Genomic DNA, 22,094 nt, shown 5'->3' with positions numbered 1-22,094 from the left:
AAGAAAATAGACAGCTACTAACTCACATCCCTTCACTCGTATGAATCTGCTTTGTACGAGCATGCTCAATGGAGGGTCCACGCAAGGGAATCAGAATGAGTAAAACAATTCTGTTCATTTGGGGTAAGCATTTGGGAGTAAGGCCTACATCTCATGCTGGTATGAGCACTATGAGCAGCAACCAGTTAAGCTGGCTTATCTTACATTGGGGTGTAATGGGTGGTACATAATACACTTATAGCTCTCCAATACTGGTTACAGGTTGTTTTTTTTTTAAATACCAGGTTATGTGGGTTCAGCTTTCATACTTGCACAGGAATGAGCTTTGTGAATCGAGTGTGTGTGTGAACATATGAATGCTTCTATGTGTGTGAATAAGCTTTCTCTTAAATACATCATGGTATACATAGAAGAGGGGGGAACCTTCCAGTCTGTCTTCAGAGACTAAGTTTACACCATTGGGAACATTAAATTTATGAAGACAATTATGCAAATAGTTTGCAAATAAATAATGCACTCACATTTGTAGTCTTTTTGCACTAGAATAACAATAATTCAAACAGGCTTACAAAATGCAGACCTAAAATTGAATTTATGCCCTAAATTTTGAGGAGGAGGAGAAGGGATTCATAGTTTTCCAGACTATGAATCAACACAGTCTAAATTCAACAATGCTTCACACTAAGGAGACCTGACAAAAGGGGAGGAAGCAATTCTTATTTAACATTTTTAAATGGAAGGAGACTGCAGCTAACATACACTTGGTTCAACGAATCACAAAGTCAGCTGCAGTGTTTTACATCCTTAGATTTTTTAAAATCTATCTCATCATCTACTCACTGCCCCTAAATAGAGCAAAAATCAATAATAAGTTTTAAAAACCTATGGTTCCAATGTCAGTTTTCATATATAGTTTTTTTTAATGACTCCAGTTTCTATTGATAGTCAGTAACACTTTGCCCTGGTATTTCCTTTATTAACATTGAGTGACTCCTCAACTTCAACAACTAGAGTTCCATCTTATTTGTGAACTGCACCGTCTCGATTTAAACCATGTGAATGTGCTTTAGCAGCATGAATTCATCAGAATGTTACTAGTTGCAAATCCACAATGTGCTACAAAATATTTCCTAGGACGTTTTACTTCTTATTTGTCCTCCAAGACAACATTAAAAGGAGAGTTTTCCGTGGGTGGTGGCCGTTGTTTGCAAGTGGCCCGTGCAAATCCATGAAACGACGTCACTATTTCCTTTTGCAATCATGTAGAAAACCTAACAAAAATACCCTGACTTAGTTTTTTCTTTTCCCACTGTCCCTAGGAGGTGGGCTGGAGCGAGGTGTCCTCACATGGGTCTAGCTGCATTCTCAGTGCACCGACTTTATGAAGATACCAGAGTTGGAGAAACTCCTCCGGCATGGCATGAAAGCCAGAAAAGGGCAAGACGTTATCATAGTAGTGGTGGCTGATGGGCTGCTCATGCATATTCACAGAGAAGGGCCAGAAGCCATAGATGGCCACCTCCTCACAGAGGCCCAGGGCTGCGCTCACCAGAAAGAGCCCCGTGGACAGGCGTTTTGCATGAATTCCCCGACTTTTCCAGAACTTCCCAATGCTACGCAGAAAGTTGGGGTTAGCAAAGAGCACTGTTTGATTCGCACCGACATCTGACAGCGTGTAATAAACCCGGAGGGATGGCTCTGTTCCCGTCTTCATAGAGAAAGCAGGCATGTAGATGTAACTGTGGTTATAAATTTTCATGTTGTCCACAAATGTCTTTCTGGACCATAGCAGGTTTTGAAACCTATTAAAGAGAAAAAGAGGCTCAATAACCTGAAGAAAAGAAATTCATCAACATCCACTCTACTGTTCTTCTGATGGCCCTAACAGCTCGCATCATCCTTAACTTTGAATTATCAGTTGTCATGTAGTTCGCCTTTTCTCCACCTCTATATCCTAAACTCAGGTTAAGATTCCTTAATGGAATTCATTCTGAACTAATGCACATTGTATATTTTGTTCTCTTCATTTTCTTTGCTTGGAATGTAAAGATGATTTAATACTCATGAATGCAAAAAGCGTTTGGTTATTGGTTAAGATTTTGATAAAAGCTGCTTGTGAGGCCTGACATAAGCACAGGACTGGTTTCCTCAACTGCAAATCAAAGAATCTTCTTCTAAAATACTTCTCCCCATCAAAATTCTGTATTTTACAATGCAAGTATTCTGATTAACCAGTGCTATATTGTGACTACAACATAGAAAAAAGACTTATTATAAAATGATGCTAAGAGTTGCCCATATTTCTTGCACTAAATAATATTTCTTTCCTGTGTTCTTTCATTTTGCATTATGTGAGGTGAAAGTTTAAATGTGTTTCCCTAAAATTGATGGTACACATCCTATGTGTCAGGCATTGGGGAATTAAAAATTTAATCACCAAATATGGGGCCTCAAAAAATTCAGTAGTTGTGGAAACAAACTTATAAATGAGTGCACTAGAATGTTCTAAATGCAATATTTGATATGTGTAAAAAGCCACGAAATTCAGTTTAAAATAATTCATTCTGCCTTGGAAGAGGATGTGGAGTCCAAGAAAGCTACAGAGAGGAGATGACATTTAAATACATGTCCTTAGGAAAACAACAGGAAGGACAGCAACTAAACAAGGAGGGACACTTTGGTCACTGACAAAGGCATACGGTGTACTTACTAAAACAAGGATGGGGATTCAGTGTTCTTGTAACGAGCAAGGCAGAAATGATGGGGGCAGTGGTTGAAGACGAGGTGTGTTGAAAACAATTTGTCTGCCTTTGTTTGGATTCACTCTGTAGTGGTGGGGAAGCTTCACAGCAGTGAGTACTTATAGCACTGACTTTTTGGATTACAAATAACTCATCATTTATTTAGTGGTCTGTGTCATAAAGGTGACTCTGGCAGTTAGAATATGTTTCAGGGGAAGAAAGGGGCTGATGGCCTAAAGACCAGGTAAGAGGTTGCAGATACAGCTCAAGGGAAAACAAAGAGAAACAGACAAATAGATGAAAGCCTGGCAGCAGCATCTAAGAATGGATCTAAGCCACAACTAGCTGAGGGATTCTGGTCTGACATCTTGGCAGGGATCATCATAAATATATGAAACCAAAATTCTGAATACACAAATCAACATGATTTTATGCAGCAATCGGTGTTTTTAATTCTGCCTGCCAAGAAAGGTGTGTTTCTCAAGCCCAAAGGAAGGGAAATTGCTCAAGTTTTATTCATGTCCTTGACTTAGCAGCCTGTGTTAGCAATTTTTACTGGGCCCTGACAAGTACAGAAGTGATTGCAGCATTTTTAGATGGAATCCCTTTACCGTAGATGTCATGGAAGCACATTGAACCACATTCCGGAGCTGAGCGAGCTTCTTCAACAGAAATTCCTGCTTTCCAACTTCCAAATAGTCTCTTCTTAGACAATTTTAAATTCTCTCATCTTTTTAAATTGCCCATCCCAATTTTCTATTTTCTTCCTCCATCAGTAACTCAGTCTCAATAGTGTAGACACACCCTGCAGATAATAATATCCCGCTTTGTTTGAACAGTGGTTCCCAAATGCTAGCTAGAAAACCTGAATTTTTAGCCATCACTCTCCAGTGATTTCATGATGCAGGTGTCCAGAGGACATACTTAGCAGATCAGAGCTATCAGTGCAATCTATATAGCTCTCTGCATCTACTCCTCAACCTCTCTTTCTTTACATCTTCTAATTCTGTGCTCGTTGTGACTCTAAGAGGAAGAGTGATCCCTCTTTCCCCCTGTTCATGGAATAAGCTAATTCACATTTTCCAAAGAACTGTTGTTCAAGGTGGGTTTTTCCTTTTTAAAACATTCAACCTCTCCATCTCTACTGAATTATTCCCTTCTGTCTTTTAAACATTGTTAGAACTCAATAAGAGAAAAACTTTCTGATGTCCATATTGTTCCCAGAGCTACATTCTAGGTCTCATTGCACCAGCAACATATAGAGCAGCTAGTATACTTCTAGTTGTTCCCCTTTGTTTTCCATAAACAATTCCTTCCTTACTGCTATGCAGAAGGTTCCTTACTCCTTATTCCACAAGGTTCTGCTGGCTGATGGAATTTTTCTGGTGGACAACATACTAATGAGAATTAAACATTGTACCAATAAATCAGGGCAACTGATTTTGTGTTCCCTGTCTCAAAGCTGACTGATTACTCTTGAACAGGGCAGTCTTCCTTTCTTGAGTTTTAGCTTTGAAAAGAAAGACACATCTTGGATTTACTATACTATTAATTTTGACAATGTTAAAAACAGGCCATACTGTGTATTATATTTTATTACTTTTATCTACTCCATTCTTCAACAAATGGCATTACTTGACTCAATTCAATAATTGTTTGTGGCATAACTAGTATAATTAATGTTATACTGATCAAGAGTTTCACAAGAATGGGTTTTACTGAATTTTTACTGAAGTAAAAATTGAGTTTTACTGAATTTTTAACAAATCGATTAGAATTATAAAAGAATGGTCTCCAGCTTATCCCTCCAGCCGCATCATACTCAGTACCCTTCATGCCCTCACCCTGTGCTCCAATCATCCTTGTATGTACACTCTTCTGCATTTCTCATCCACTTTTTTGCTCATCATTCATTGCACTCCTGAGGTTTGCCTGTATGTGAAGACTCAACTTAACCTTTTCCTTCAACAGTTTATTCCTTCTTTCTAACTTCATCATTCAAGAGTCTTCTTTAAACTCCTCAATATGAACTGATCATGCCATCTGAGAATGTGTACTTCTTGAAGAGAGGGAAATATCTTACTCATCTTTTAATCTTTATAACCTAACTCAGAATAATTATATATTATGTGAATAGAAAGCTATTTTTTAAAGTTTATTGTTGTTCAGTTATAGGTGTTCCACCTTTTTCCCCACTGCTCACCCCAACCCCTTCCCCCAACTCCACAGTCAATCCCCCCATTGTCTACGCCCAAAAGTCCTCTATTAGTGTTCCTTTGCTTGCCCCTTCCTCGTCTTTCCTCCATTCTCCCCCTCCCCACTCCCCTCTGGCCACTGTCAGTTTGTTCCTTATTTCCAAGTCTCTGGTTCTATTTTGCCAATTTGTTTGTTTTGTTTATTGAATACTATGGAACAGAAAGAAAGAACTCCTACCCTTCGTGACAGCATGGGTGGCACTGGAGAGCATTATGCTAAGTGAAATAAGCCAGGCAGTGAAAGACAAATCCTATATGATCTCACCTATAAGTGGAACCTAATCAATAAAACACAAAATAAATTGAAAACTATTAAATAATAATTGAAAAAAAAGAAAGTGAAAATAAAAGAAAAAGATGCAAGTGAAATCAGGTCAGCCAATGAATTATTCAAAATAAAAATATAGTGATATTGACAAGAAATAGAGAAATATACTAATAGAACAGAGTGGAAAGCATAGAAATATAGCACATAATACAAATAAATTTAATATGTGATATTAGAGACATAATGGATGAAATTTTTTAAATTAGCTACTAAACAATACCAAGATAACTAGTTAACAATTTGAAATTTGAGAGAAAATAGATTTATGCTTGACAAGAAAATTATAAAATAATTCTAAGATAATTATTTAAAGTTCACATTATGAGAAAAACAAAAGACAAACAAAGTTATTAGACATTTACAGATATCTTTTACAAAGTAAAGTATTGAAAAAATGATTATATCAAGATGAGAAAGTTCATTCCTGTGAAAAATAAAATAACTAAAAATAAAGAAAATTATTAATAAATATTTTCAGCCAATGTGACAAATAGAAGGTTAATATTGAAAACAATATAGTCTTAATCTATTGATATATTGACATAAAATGGACAAAAACAAAAAATTAACCTAAAAGAAATTGCAATGGACAAAAAACATGAAAATGTTCATCTTCAGGTTGCCAGTCAAGGTGCAAACTGAATAGAATCAGGGCAGGTAAGGATCCAACTCTCCCAACTATCTAGAAATAAGAGAAAAGATGTTTTTAAAAATCTACAGCCAACCTGAAAAAGAAGAGAGGCATACCCTCAGTGGAGCCCCAAATCTGGGGTACTGCTGAGAAACAGAAAGCTCACTGATGGAAATCAGAACATAACTACTGACCAAGCATCACTCTCAATGGCAGCAGTGCCCTATGCCAAAAGGCGGAGCAACTGGGTGTTTGGGAACCTTCAGCAAGGTTGTTGTTAAGATTATGGGGCAGCAGGGTCATCCAGGTGGGCTGAACCCTATGGTCCTGCGCTGGTCAATTACCACTGTCCATGGCAGGTGGGTGATTGTGTACGTCAGGCTCTAGGAAGGAACAACAATTATGAACTGAAAGAGCCAGCACAGCCCAGAGAAAACTGGGATGCTTTTCAACTCAGAAAATATTGGAAGCCAGGCTCATAGTTCTCAAGTAGAATATCGACTCTGATGGGCCAAAGGAAAGACCTGTAGATAGTGACACTTGGGAGTCACCCAAAAGAAAGCCACCTTACCACCTTCACTTTAACCAAGAGTAAAGTCTACCTGTCGAGAAGTTGTCTCTGCACTGAACTTCTGGTCGCCAAATAAGAACAGATATCCAAGATGAGAAACACTGAAGAAAAGTCTCTAACATGAGGGTCATAGAACAAAACCAAAGAACGAAAGAATTCAGAGGAAAACAAGATTGCTCAAAGGGCAGGAAAAAATCTTAAATACCTCTAATGTTTATTTGGAAATATTAATAGTTATTGTCTCTGTGAAGTAAAAGTAGGATACTCTACAAAAAAAAGAAAGTGTAGGTAATAAGAAAGAGATTTTGGCAATTAAAACGTATGACAACAGATGGATTCCGATAAAGGAGAAATCTGGAAAAACAGCTACACAGCAGGCCTTGCAAGCCATCAGTCAGATTCCAGTGAGAGAAAAAAAAAAATAGTCTCGGAAAGGATTTCTCAGCAACAGCAAAAAAGTACTCCTAATAGACTAACACGTTCGCGGGGATGAAAAAAGATTTGCAAATCTAATGGATTCTAGAGATGAATAAGCCAGTATTGTATAGAAAACCTTTATTTGCTCTGGGGATAAATTAGCAGTTGAATAGGATATTAAATAACTGGAATAGACTTTTGTCTCAGGTGTGAACAGTACCTTACGTAGACACTAAGGTAAGTCCTGACTATTGACTTAGATTGTGATATGTCTGGATCAAGAGGTCAGGAAAGGGAGAGTGTGTGTGCTGGGGAATGCTGTGAGGAGCATTTTAAGCAAGTCTTTATTTTTCCATAAGAAAGCAGTAAACAAGAGGAAAAAATTTTAATTTCAATTAGGTCTGATACTTTATAATGTAATAAAAGAAAAAACAGCTAGAGAATTTGAAAGTCTTAGACCATTACTTGAGGGAATATGAGACAAGATTGCTGCTTTCCACTTTAACAGTACTTGATTTTTAAAACCATATACATATATTATTTTATTAAAAATGAAAATTAAAAGTTTTAAATCATAAAAACCAAAAATAATTTACATTGATCAAATGAATATAATATTCAAGAACTTTATGTGCCTAACAAGATAGCTTTAAAATATATGTAGCAAAAACTGATTAAAATTCAAATAGATATTCACAAATCTACAACTATAGTGAGAGTATTCAATTTAAAAAGTCGATTATTTTTAAACATAAATAGAAATTTTCTGAAAATGACCACACACTATGTCACAAAAGAAAAAATATGTTAGAACAATTATCATCATACAGGCCATATCATCTAATTGTAATAAAATAAAAGGTTAGCAACATAGCAATACATCAACTATACTAGAAAATAATTTTAAAGACATAGTTCAAGTATGTTTATAAGTTATAAGGGAAATCGACCAAATTTAGCAGAACATATAATTACCTATCTAGAATGTACAAAAGAACCAACTGAAAAATTACTTACTGGAACCAATAAAGGCTTAGACAAGATCCATTTTTAAAAGTTCATAGCTAAATCAGGAATAAAGCAGAATTTTCTCAACTGGATAGACTATCTACAGAAATCCTTCACCTAATGTACTTTATGATGAAAAACTTGATATTTTCCCATTAAGATCAAGCACAAGCCAAGGATGTCTCATCTCACCATTGCTTTCAACATTATAGTGGATGTCATTGCTAACACAATTAGAGAAATAAAAGGAAATAAAAGGTGTACAGAGTGCCAAGGAATAAGTAAAACTGCCTCTGCAATTGACACAATTATTATGAAGGAAATCCAAAAGCATTGACCAAAAAAAACCCCACCGAGAACTAATAAATGATTAAAATGACTAGAGCAAGGTTGCAGGCTACAAGGTTAATATATGAAATTCAACTGCTTTCCTATATACCAGCAACAAACAGATGGAATTTGAGATAAAAAACACAATACCATTTACATTAATACCTCCAATAATGAAATATTTAGGTATCCATCTAACAAAATATGGACTGTATGAGATCTTTATGAGGAAAACTACCTAACTCTAATAAATAAAATGAAGGAACTCACTATAATAAATAGAGAAATATGAGATGTTCATGGATAGGAAGACTCAATATTGCCAAGATGTCAGTTCTTTCCAACTTTTTTATAGATTCAATGCAACCCCAATCAAAGTCTTAGCGATTTGGGGGGTATCAACAAACTGATTCTAAAATTTACAAGGAAAGGGAAAAAGAACAGCTAATGTGATATTAAAGGAGAGGAGGGATTTAGAGGACTGACACTATCCGAATTCAAAACTTACTCTAAAGCCACAGCAACCAAGGCAGAGTGGTACTGGCAAAAGAACAGACCAATGGATCAGTGGAACAGAACAGAGAGCCGAGAAATAGACCCACATGAATACAGTCAACTGACCTCTGAGAAAGGAACAAAGGCAAGATAATGGAGCAAATGGCGCTGGAAGGGCTAGACATCCGCATGCAAAAAAATGAGTCTAAACACAAATCTTTCACTCTTCACAAGAATTAACTCAAAATGGATCACAGATCTAAATGTAAAATGCAAAAACATCAGTCTCCAAGAAGATAACATAGGAGAAAACCTAGATGACCTTGGCTATGGCAATGACTTTTTTGGATACCCGAAAAACACAATCCATGAAAGATCTAGTTGATAAGCTGAACTTCATTCAAAGTAAAATTTTCTGCTGTATGAAAGACAATGTCAATAGAATAAGAAGACAAGCCAAGAGCCTGGGAGAAAGTATGTTCAAAAGACACAGCTGATAAAAAACTATTATCCAAAATATACAGAGAACTCTTTAAAACTCAATAATAAAAAATAATAATTAAAAGTGGGCCAAAGACTTTCATAGACACCTCACCAGATGGCAAATAAATATATGAAAAAAATGCTCCACATCATATACACCAGAAAAATGCAAATTAAAATGACATTCACATCTATGAGAATGGCCAAAATGCAGAACACTGAAAATACCGAATGCCTGTGAGATGTGGAGCTACAGAAATTCATTCATTGCTGGTGGGAATGCAAAACGGTACATCCACTTTCCAGACAGTTTGGTGGTTTCTTACCAAATTAACCACACTAATAGCAATCATGATCCTTGGTATTTACCCAAAGCAATCTAGCAATTTACCCCACAATCTAGCAATCATGATCCTTGGTATTTATCCAAAGGTGTTGACAATTTATATCCACACAGAAACCTGGACAAGCATATTCATAATTGCCACACTTGCGGCAACAACCCAGAGGTCCTTCAGTAGGTGCATAGATAGAGAAACTGTATCAAATGCATGCAGGGGATTATGATTCAGCACTACAAAGAAATGAGCTATCAAACCATGACAAGATAGGAAGGAATCTTGAATTCATGGTACTAAGTTATGGAAGCCAACCAGGAAAGGCCACACACTCTATGATTCCAACTAAATGACACACTGGAAAAAGCAAAACTATGGAAACAGTATAAAAGATCGGTGGTTGCTCAGGGTTAGAAGGGGAGAAAGGAGTGACTAGTGGGACACAGAGGACTTTTAGGACAGTTGAAAATACACTGCATGATACCATATCAATGGAAACATGTTATTATACATTTGTCCAAACCAATAGGATGTACAACACCGAGAGTGAACAGTAATGTAAACTGTGGACTTCAGGGGATCATAATGTGTTGGTGCAGGTTTGTCAGTCCTAACAAACATCCAGCCCTGGTGTGGATGTTCATAACGGGAGAGGCTGTGGCAGGGGGTGGGGGGGGTAGGAGGTATAAGGAAACTCTTTGGACTGTACTTTCCTTTTGCTCTTGTTGCAAACTTGAAACTGCTCTAAAAAAACAAAGTCTTTTTAAAAACCTACTACAGTTTCTTTGTACAACAGCAATCACATTTTAGAGAAGCAAAATAAACCAAAGATACATTCTAGAATTAGAACTGCCAAGTTAGAGATGAGCAAGTCCAAAGGGCCAACATACATATTAAAATATACACAATCACAAATGTCAAAGTTATACCAATTAAAACTACAGTAAAAGAGCATTTTTCTACATATGTAATTGTTAAAAATTAAGAAACAGGTTAATAATGACTGGAAAAAGTGTGAGAAATGGGTACTTCCCTGCCTCAAGTGGGAGTATGAATTGTTACACACAGTTCAGAGGGTGGTGTGGCACTTTTGATATACACACTTACTGAGCCAGCATTCCACTTCTCAGCTGGTGCCCGTCATATTTACAGAGCAAACTCCCTCACTTCTCTTAGGTTTTGACTCAAATAAATTACCTCAGAGAAGACTTTCCTGACCACCCACCTCATCACTCACCTTTGTTGCAGTTCTACATAGTACCTATCGCTACATGGCATTTTATTATATATGCATGTCTTTGTTTATTGTTTGTGTTTCCTTGACTGTCCATGAGGAGAACTCTGTTTTGTTTACTGTTAAATCCACAGTGCCAAGAAGGATGCTCAGCACAGCACTAAGTAAACATTCATGAATGTTTGCAGAAGTATACAGAAAATCAGAAGCAACCCAAAAGTCTGTCACTAAGGGAATGGTGAAACAAATAATTATATCCTTGGAGACAATTATGATGGATAAAAGACAGTTCATTTAATGACACAGCTCTACTAGTTTGAAATGGAAACATTTCCAAGACATATTACATGAAAAACAAAGGAATTGCATAATTACTATGGTAATTTGTATAGTGGATTATCATACAGGATAAAGATACACATTTTCTCTAGTTACATGTGTGTAAATGCATAGGAAAATATTAGAAGGATACATAGTAAGCTGAAAGTAACAGCTACCTCTGGGGAGAGTAGCGGTATGGGCTGTGAGTAGAGGGTCCGGGAAAATGAGCTTCATCTGGAATGCTTTCATTTCTCAGAAGACAAGTACAATAATGTGTTACTTGTGTTATTAAATATCGCCCTTTGAAAAGTCAGGCATCTTAGTAATCACATAAATGCAAAGTAAAACAATTGTGAGTGTCCAGTTTACTTTTTTCAAAAGAGTAAATCAGAGCTCTGACATAATTTTATGTTTTTAATATTAGTATAATGTTATTATAATATTTTAATAACATATATAATATAATATATAATGTTATAATATGGTAACATTATAACATTAAAAATTATAGTGGCATTATAAACATAGCATTATAATATTATTATTTTAATATTATTATAATATTATAATATTATTTTATAATGATCTGTACCATATAAAACACATTTACAAAAAAGTCACAAATGACCAAGTTAATGTATCTCTTAAGCATAGTTCACTTTAAAAGTTCAATTCTACATAAAATACAAATATTTTGTGTTTTTCTCTATAACAATTTTTTAAAATGCTTTCCTTACTATTTACTTCCTGTTCAAACTTCACAGTAATTTCCAGTGGCTTAACTCATTTCCTCATACTATTTACTTGCTTTTAAAAATATTTTAGACCATTCGCTATGTTCATGGTTGCTCATTGTCATTTTTCAGCCTCCCTGACCAGCTGTTTGTTTGCACAGCTGCTGCCTCCTTTTCCTTCGCCAGTGAACATCAGTTTTGTGTTGATTTACAAACCTTTCCTCCTCCGTACTTTCTTATCCTGTGGGAGTGTCTCCTGCACAGGAAAACATTTTACCAGATTGCAAGAAACACATCACACCAAGACATTCTATCCATACACTGTGCGTGTGAAAATACATCCCAAGAATGCAAAATTCTGAAATATTTGTAGAATGGACATTCCAAACTAGACTGGGGAATGATCTCAAGAGGACAGAAATGGAAGACAACCCTCTCGGAGATGGACACATCTGAACTGTATTTTGAAGAGCAGATAGAAGTTAGCTGTGTAAGTGGAGTTGAAGAGAAAGAGCATTCTTGTCTGAGAGAGCAGTGTGCGCAGAGGCACAGAGGGAGGTGTTCAGGGAAATGCAAACAATTTAATATAGTGAAGCTTCACTGTCTTGGGAGTAACTAGAGATGAGGTTTACTTGGTACGTAAAGCAGAATGAAAGAATGACCTACTGCCAGTCATAGTTGAATTTTATCCATAAGGAAAAATAGAGACTACTTAGCATGCATTAGTGAGTGGGGGAAGTGGTGAGGGTCTTACCACAGGGAGTGGAGGGGAGGAAGGAGAAGCCAGCTTTGGTGAATGGGCAGCACAGGGTTGATCTTCAGCTGGGGAGCAATGGTGAGGTTTATGGAGAAGTGTCCTTCCTGACTAGGTGTCAATTCTGTGTACGCTGTTGAATATGAATATCCCTCCTAGGTGTGAGGGTAGTTTCAGTTTGGGGAGTTGAGTGGCTTGGACTTCTGGTGGCTTGTTTCATCATGATAGGTAACACAAAAGGAGAAGGTGGTTTGAAGGGAAAGATTACTACACAATGTTGAACATGGTGAGCCACCCATGGACATAGGATCACCCAGAACAACAGTGGGCCAACACACAATACACTGACAGATTATAGCATTTAAACAGTGGGCGGAGAGGCAGAGTGGTAGCACAGAGTAGACGGGCAGAGAGGTGAGAAGAAATCAGAATGGCGTTCAATACCAGAAGGAAAAGAGTTTAGGAAGTTCATCAGCAATAGCAAGTGCTGAGAATGAAATATAAAGACAAAACACTACTTGGAGATTCAGCAACATGGAAATTTTCAGTGGCATGAGCTATTTCAGTAGAAAACAGTCTACGTCATGGATTGAAATCTCAATTGTATACACGGGCCAAGCAGGTCAAAAAATATGTCAAATGGGCCAGGTATAAGATGGTGTGGATCTGGAAATGGAAAGTACATGTTCTACCTGAAGGATTTCAAAAAGAAAAGAAAGTAAAAATCACGCAAAGCAAGTATGCAGGCCAGGTTTGACCTTTCACAAACAAGTTTGATTTTAACTCTCAGACTTATTCAAAATTCCAAATGACAATGACCATGGAATCACAAATTCCATTAGAGAAGATGAAAAAAGAAGTAATAGTCATAACCTCTTGTTTATTTACAATACTAATGGCAGTCTGGGATAGTAACTGGAAGACAACAATCAAATTACAGAAACATCAACAAATTGTAAGATTCCTGCTTAACACAGGTTACCTTATTCAAACTTTGTAGTAACACTAGGAAGAGAGGATTGCCCTTTTCTGCAGTTGAGGAAATTGAGGATCGGAGTGGTTAAGGACTCTAGCAAAGTTTCATGACAGAGATGTAGCAGACTTGTGATTTGAGCTCAGTTTGACTCTAGATTCACCACTCTTTCTGTGATACATGTGTATCTTTTCCCAGAAGGAAGAAGTATTACTCCTGTCCTGTATGAATTCATGCACTTGTAACCTGGGTTCTTACCCCTTCTCAGCTCCTCAAGGACCTGGTCCACCTTATCCTCTTTATTGGTCGCCTTTATCTTCATCCATTCCCTTTCACCGGCCCTTTCCCCACATGGGCTCTTGCCCAAATCTCCACAAGGGAAAATGAACTAACAACAAAAATTTCCTCTCTAGCTACTTCTTGATCTCTTTCCTTCTATCCATTGCTGATTTCTTCCTATTTCAAGTCATTCATACTTTCTGGGAGATTTCATTCACTTTCATGACCTCAACTAGTGCCTAAACTGACAATGAAGTGGAAAATGTTATTTTAACAACAGACACCAGAGTTCCCTGTGGAAAAGAATTCTCTTTGTTTAGGTGTACAGGGCGCATTGAGTGTTGAAGGTAAAATTCTAAGAGCCTGTCCTAGGGGCAGAAAGGGCAGTAAGTGATAACTGCCCTCTCTGACATAAGTAGCTAACAGTAATTTGGGGGCTGGGAGACCCAAACATGAGATGAAGGAGAAAGAATAAAAAGAATGAGGGCGACAACATCCGGGAGGATGGAGACTAGATGTAGCAACACTCAAACACTCTCAATGACAGGGTGGTTGAAATACGTTCAGGGACAGAGTTGTCTGATGTTCAATTTTTATGTTCTTTGTTTGACAGCTTTTCAGGGCTTCCCCTCTCTCACCTCAAAACGTCTATAAATTTGGTTATAATGCCTTTGGGAATGGTGTTCTGGAAAAATCAAGGAAAGAAAGCCTTGATCCATGTCTACGGAGCTGTGGAGTACACAGAGGGGAGCAGTCACAGAAGGCAAGGTGCGGAAACAAATAAACCGAAGGTAATTACAGGAAACGGGTAAGTGGGATAAACAATGACTACATAGAGTTATGCTTAGGGAAATTCTCCAAAAATCGGAGGGGCACTGCTCTCTGGCAGATAGGTTAGAAGTTTGAACTCAATTTGAAGAGACCTCCAGGACAGGCTGATCTTTACTCATCTACATTCACACTGATGCCTTCCTAACCTCTGCCTCCAGTTCCATTCATTAACATTAAAACAATTACATGGAAGAATAGCCAAATGATGTAGTGTGTGAACTCTGAAGCTCCAACACCTAATTCTGAATCTCATCTCTTACATTTACTAACATTGTGAGTTTTGTCCAGTTTCTTAAGCGGCATGTATTTTAATCTCCTCATCTGTAAAGTAGAAGTATTAGCTGTATCTAGCTCATAGGAATTATTACATAAATTAATACTTGCAAGGTAGTGAGAAAAATACCTGTTCCATAGTACCAATACACACTAAAAATATTGACATTTACAATTATAACCAATAGGCCACTGCTAATTTCTATATTTCTATGTGGATTCATTCACACACTCCAACAGTTGTTTGCTGAGTACTCACTATGTACCATGCACTACTCTATGCTCTATGGGATATAGCAATGAATTAATACAGACAAATGAAGCTTCCACTTAAATGAGAGAAGACAACCAATAAACAACCAACCAAAAATATGAACCATGTGTAGGGAGTGCCATGAAGAAAATTCAGAAAAATAGGGTTATAGAAAAAGAGAAGGTAGAGATGTTGCTGTTTTATTTAGAGTAACATTTTAGCAGAGGTCTGGAAACACTAAAGAGCGAGTCCTACGGAAATCCATGAGAAGTATCTCAAAATCAGCATCTTCTCTCCAAAAACTTTAGGGATCCAGAAATACATTGATCTGGGGATCACATATGATCTGAGCATCGGTATGTATGGCCTGGATTTCTATGTGGTGCTGGGTAGGTCGGGTTTCAGCATCACAGACAAAAACACATGGCCCAACCTCATTTCTTAGCTAAACAAATAGCATCTGCCAATGGCTCAACCCGCCCGGCTATAAACATATATTCTTCCCATTTACATGGCTTCTATATCCACTTAGTCACTAAGTCCCTCTTTTATAACATCTTCTGGGCCTACTTTTCTCTTTCTCTCTCTACCTGTTACTTGTATGTTGAACCATATGAAATGGCCATTTCTCAGGTCAAAAAGAGTTGAGTTTTGGTATATGCTCACTGAACCCATTTTGTTTTCCTGCAGGGCATGCGGAGGGACTACCTCCCAGGTGCCCTGGTGGTTAAGTAGAGCTATGACTAAGTTCTGGACAGAAGGTCTGATTGAAATTTCCTGGCCTTGATCTTAAAATCTCCCCTCAGTATCCAACATTTTCTCCAGCCTTCCCTGTGTCTGCAACACTGAGTAAAGAGGACACAGTTCAAGACAATGTGGCCCTAGAAGAATGGGGGAGCCACTGCAAGGAAGAAGTTTGAGTCCACAAATGACAGTGTGGAGCCCTGGCTGGTGTAGCTCAGTGGATTGAGCGCAGGCCTGTGAAGCAAAGGATCGAGGTTCGTATCCCAGTCAGGCCACGTGCCTGGGTTGCAGGCCAGGTCCCCAGTAGGCGACACGTGAGAGGCAACCACACATTGATGTTTCTCTCTCCCTCTTTCTCCTTCCTGTCCCCTCTCTCTTAAAGTAAATAAATAAAATATTTTTTAAAAAGTGTGGAGCAGAAATCTTCCCTTTCCTTGATCAAATTATACGAATGAAAAAATACTTCATTGCATTAAGCTATGAAGGTTTGGGGTAGTTTGTCACAGCACTTAGTCCACCCTAGCTAAGGCATATTCCCAGGACCATGGTTTTATTTCAAATCACTACCAATCTTCCTCTGTCTCACAACAGCAGCACCCAAACTGAACTCTCAGTCTCTAGTACTTACTTCCAAAGGCTCCCCAAGGTGCTGTCCCAGGTCCCAATTTGACTGTGTCATTCTCCATCTATGGTAACAAACTTCCATGGCTTGTTCTCACGTTCAGATAAAGTCTAAGCAATGAGGATGTTCGAGGCCTCCTGTGATATTCCTGCCTAGACCTCGGCCTCTCATTTTACTGTGGCTCATCAGCACTGCCTACCCTTGCCGGGCCAAATTACTTGTGGTTTCTCACATGGGTCATGCCCTGTCATGCCTCTAAGCCCTGGTACATGCTGCTCCTATCTGAGGAGAAAGGCACCTTTGCCCTGCTAATTCCTACTAATGTTTCAGGACTCAGCTCATGGATGGCATCTACTAGAGAAAACCTTCCATGACTCTAAGCCTGGATTAAGTATCTAATTCAGTGCACTTTATTTTTATCAAGGTGCTTGTCACCTTGTCATATAATTAGCTCTGTAACTTTTATGGCTCCTTTACTGAGTTCCTTCAGAAAAAGTTAATGTCCTTTGTGGGGGCCTGCTAGGCCGCAGGGGATCAAGGACAGAGTTCTCCACTGTGAGAATGGTGGATGAACTTGGTTTCTGGTCCCTGGAGCCGGCGGGTACCTTGACATTTTCCTAACCTTCTAGTTCCCAGCCTTGAAGGATATAACAAGATTTTGGCATAGGTGTCATGTTCCAAGACAGTTATGAGAACTTCTTGCCCTTTTGATAGCTTAAGGGAGTGCACGAACTTTGAAAAACAACATTGTTTCTAGTTCCTTGCAGACTTGCTTCAGGCGTTAGCAGTTTGTATTTAAGACAGCTATTCCTTGAATAAAGTTGCCATTTGCCAGCAGAGCATTTGGTCCTCTCCATTCTTTTAAGTCCCTCGCCTCACCTCGCGACCACCCTTGCTGCAGCGGGCTGCGGCAGTCCTTTATCCTTGTGTTCCCTAAGCCCCATGCTATACCGGATAGAGCATAGGCATTCCTGATAGAATGAATAAACACATAAAGGAATGAGTGAATTTCTAAGTATCTTCGCAATTTTTTCACAAATGCATTTAACTCTTTCCAAAATATGCTACAGGAAAAAAAACACAACATTTTTTTCAGGAATGCTAAGGTAATATAAGAGACATTTTCGATTGCCTTCATGTTTATTAAGCAACATTTCTTTCAACAGTTTTTATGCAAACCATTTCCTTGCCTTGAACCAAAAAAAAAAAAATGTAATTAGAAACTGAATAGAATTCTGAAACACAAATCTCTCATTAGGAACTAGTTCATTTTCTTGTAAACAGAATGTGGTAATTTCTGACAAACATCCAAGAGTCATATAATCATTTTTAATCTCTAGCTCCATTTAGAAAAATCTTTTTTCCTGGACAAATAAAATTGCACTCGTTTTTCTGATCACAGGTGTTCTTTTATGGTTTCTCACTTTTGTAGTTCTCAAAAGAGCAATTATATTTATTTCCCTAAATTTCTATATGAAATTAAAGCTATACTAAACTTTAAAAACATATATTAATTCATTTTGAAACATAAAATTAAGTGAGGTGGATTCTAATGTGTAAATTTCATTTTCTTTAAATAAAAAAAAAACATAGCAATGTTCATACAAAGCAGTAATCTTGTATTTAAAAAAATAGATTGCAATAGATTGCCAGCCCATTGATTTTGCCATACAGTACCTTACGAAATTTTCTAATATATATGATGGTCTCAAAATGCGGCTTCTAATTATAGAGAAGGTACTTTAAGAAGGCTGCATGTTCAACCTCTTCCAAAGGCAAACAGCACCCTTTAGCAAATTACTTCATCTCTTTATGCCTCAACTTACTCATCTGAAAAAACTGGAGTTAATAAGAGCACCTATAACAGAGTCGCTGTGAGGACTAGATGAGCTCCTATGTATAATGTACTTAGAGCAGTGCCTGGCACAGAGGAAGTTTTATAATTTTTGACTTCCACCTAAAATTTCACTATTATCATCATCACCACCACCACTCCCATCATCACCATCACCATCATCTTCATCACCAACATCAGCCCATTTCTCTCCTCTCTGAAAGAACAAGTGATGAGAAACCGAGAAATAAACATTATCTCCAAGTATGCAAATTATAAATTAACCACAATAAAAATACTTTGTAGTCAGAATATGTTGGCATGTGTTTATATAGTCATTATTGGAATACTGAGGTGCGTGTAACTGTATGTTCATTTTCTATTGTGTTGAAAAACATTTAAATATGTGACTGATATTCCAAACTATCAGTAAACATTTAGAAATGACAAGGAAGGGGGTCAGTTCAAATGGTCAATTTCATGTAGTTTGACAGAGATTTATTTAGAACAGAAAAAGAATATCAAAAATCTCTTTTCTATAATAAAAAAGCCAAATATAAGCAAAGTTTTATGAAAGAATGAGATCTCTCCAAAATATTATAAAATGTAGCATCTATTTTAGCACAAAGAATTTATCTGTGCCCTTCACAATGTAATTTAAAGCAATTAATGAAACCATTTGCATGAACACTTCTAATATACTACATACTTTTTCTAGGTACTACATTTATTTAATTACATATTCTATTAATCAATTATAACTTAAAAATTTGCTTATAAAATCATTGTTATAAACTGAAATGACAAAATATTTTAAATTTATTCCTCTTCTAGAGTTTGAGCCTCTATTTCTCTGATTATTTCTCAATTGAAAAGTTATAAAGTAGCTTGAATTTCTCTGTGGTGACATAAACTCAATTCAACCTGAAAATCTAGAAAGACGAGGGTCCTTGTGCCCTTGGTATCTGGGGAGTGAGAGGGGCAGCCTGCTGCACTTAAGAGCCAGGAGAGAGTTGAATGTGAGAGTAGCCCACTGACTAAATCTGAGAAACAAAGAAGGACTTAATGACCCACCCCTGCTGCCTTTGGCTGGGTCGTGTGGCAGGTTGAATGCTGGCTTTTGCAAGCCAAAAGATATAATTAATTTGGGGAGACTTCTTGATGAGAATTTTTTAAAAAGGAAATCATCATTAACTAATCATTATCAAATCCCTAAAGCTACCAGAGTGTATATTTGATACTCAAGAGACAGCAGATGGAAGTATCTCAGTAGTGTGCGCCACCTGTACCTCGCAGAGGCTACTTTTGCAGGCTGCCACAAGACACTGTAGGGTGTCCACGGCCTGTCTGCAAAAACATCCATTGTGGATGGTGCAGTACAGAGAGATCATTATCTCAGTAACAGAATCGAGTACTAGATTTGACTTTAACATGGACCTTCTCATCCGTTTTGGGTAAGATCATTGGAGTACTAGGGTGCCATGTAATTGGCAAGTGTGCTGTGCTTCTGAAGATCAAGACAGAATGCCGGATTACAAATAATCACAACACGGTGGATCTAAAATTGGGATTGAGAAGGTTTGCATGGGAATCTAGCTTTACATAAGATCTATAAAATGATTCCTGAAATCCTTGAATTTGCAATCACCCAACCTCAAAAGCACACACTCAAGGGCAGAAGATCAACTCCAAGGCCTGGTTTGTAACTCACATGGTGGCACATGTGTCCTTCAACACCAGTGAGGGAACTGGGCAGATTTACTTTTAAATAAGACTGAATTATATCCTCCTCTTTATAAAGCACACATTGTACTTGTATATATAACTCTACAGAATATACAAAATAAATATAAGCACAAAGAAGTTTGGCACATAGTAAATATTCAATAAATATACCTCAAATTTGAGAGACAGAAACAGAAAGAGAGAAGGAGAAAGGAAAGTAAAATAATCACNTTGCATGGGAATCTAGCTTTACATAAGATCGATAAAATGATTCCTAAAATCCTTGGTTTGCATGGGAATCTAGCTTTACATAAGCTCTATAAAATGATTCCTGAAATCCTTGAATTTGCAATCGCCCAACCTCAAAAGCACACACTCAAGGGCAGAAGATCAACTCCAAGGCCTGGTTTGTAACTCACATGGTGGCACATGTGTCCTTCAACACCACAGTGAGGGAACTGGGCAGATTTACTTTTAAATAAGACTGAATTATATCCTCCTCTTTATAAAGCACACATTGTACTTGTATATATAACTCTACAGAATATACAAAATAAATATAAGCACAAAGAAGTTTGGCACATAGTAAATATTCAATAAATATACCTCAAATTTGAGAGACAGAAACAGAAAGAGAGAAGGAGAAAGGAAAGTAAAATAATCACCTGATTCCACAACTTAGAATTGACCTTGATTAGCATACTGATTTCTGTCTCTCACACTCACACCTAGTAGCAGGATTAAAATTTACTCACAAGTCACATGTGGAAGAGTTCAGTGTTCTCCCCTTTACAATTGCCTTCATCTTATTCCAGTGTTCCCATTCTTACTAGTGGCAGGAGAATACCTTATATTTGTCAATTAAAAGTAATTCAATGTCTTCAAAGTAAAACAGACTTCACGGTAAATAGTATATCCATTTAAAATAAAAACTCCTACAGTGTGGTTTTCCCCTCTCAGGAGAGCTCTCCTCCTCCTCATCTTCTGGCTTGCCCTGGAAATAACAGGTCCTTAGGCTGTCTCTAACGCAGTTGGCTGATCTTGTCTTGTCCCAGCACTGGTGTCCATGAGGTGTGGCTGGGATCTCTGGCTTTTTTGGACACCCCAGAAGGCCACCACCACTGAAGTCAGTAATATCCCAGTAATTCATGGCTGCCTTTTCCCAAGCTAGACCTCTTCTTCTCCATCAGTACTTGTAGTGTTTTTGTATCTTCCTACCAGAAGTGTGGAAATGTCATGCCCCCAAAATATCACATGTACTCTATATCCCACACTGGAGTTAGTATCAGAAGCCTTCCCCTAGGCCCTGTCATTTTTAATTTACCTCCCAGAACAAGGATGGACTGCACCTGAGCTGCAGGTCTTCTTGGAGAGGCACACGGTCCTATCAGATACACCCGCTGCTCACCACACTGTTACTACCCTAACTCTGCAACTCATCCCATTACCTGGAAAAAAGAAGAGGAGGAGTGAGGGCAGAGGGGGAAGAAGACAGAAAACAAAGGGACAAAAGGAAGACAGGTGGTAAAAAAAAATGCCAAAAAACAAATGGAAAGACTAAATCAGGCCACCAGAAGCTTGTGTAATACAGAGTTTGAGACACTAAGAGAGAAAAGGAACAAAGACCACTTCCCACCCTATCACAGATCCCATTATTTTCTGTCACACTGAACAAAGATGGAGAGGAAACAGCAAAGCAAAGCAAACAACAAGGAAGGAGGTGTGTCTTCCTCACTCTCTTCAAGGACTAATTACACACTCATTTCATTTCACCTCCACCTCTTTCAAAACATGAACTGCGAACAGCCCCTTACAAACCTCAGTAGACTAGAGTGATTAATTCTGTGGCTAGATAAAAACAGAGCCTAAGAGTTCATGATTTTACATTTGTGGGAAAAAAAACATCTATTTTCGTTTCAT

General features: G+C 37.7%; 1 protein-coding gene across 1 annotated transcript in view; it reads right to left on the bottom strand.

The window, feature by feature from the left end:
- Positions 1-261: 261 nt before the first annotated feature.
- Positions 262-22,094, bottom strand: part of ST8SIA1 (ST8 alpha-N-acetyl-neuraminide alpha-2,8-sialyltransferase 1) — a 133,898-nt gene continuing 112,065 nt past the window's right edge. Inside the window, exon 5 of the mRNA XM_037033919.1 lies at positions 262-1,802. Within this exon, the coding sequence (XP_036889814.1) occupies positions 1,316-1,802 (487 nt within the window). The 3' untranslated portion in view covers positions 262-1,315. The remainder of the gene's footprint in view (positions 1,803-22,094) is intronic.

This window comes from Sturnira hondurensis, unplaced genomic scaffold (genome assembly GCF_014824575.4).
Source record: "Sturnira hondurensis isolate 20B ecotype Veracruz unplaced genomic scaffold, ASM1482457v3 Scaffold0021795, whole genome shotgun sequence".
NCBI lineage: Eukaryota > Metazoa > Chordata > Mammalia > Chiroptera > Phyllostomidae > Sturnira > Sturnira hondurensis.
Note: the sequence above shows the minus strand (reverse complement) of the source record. Positions and strands in the feature narration are given on the sequence as shown.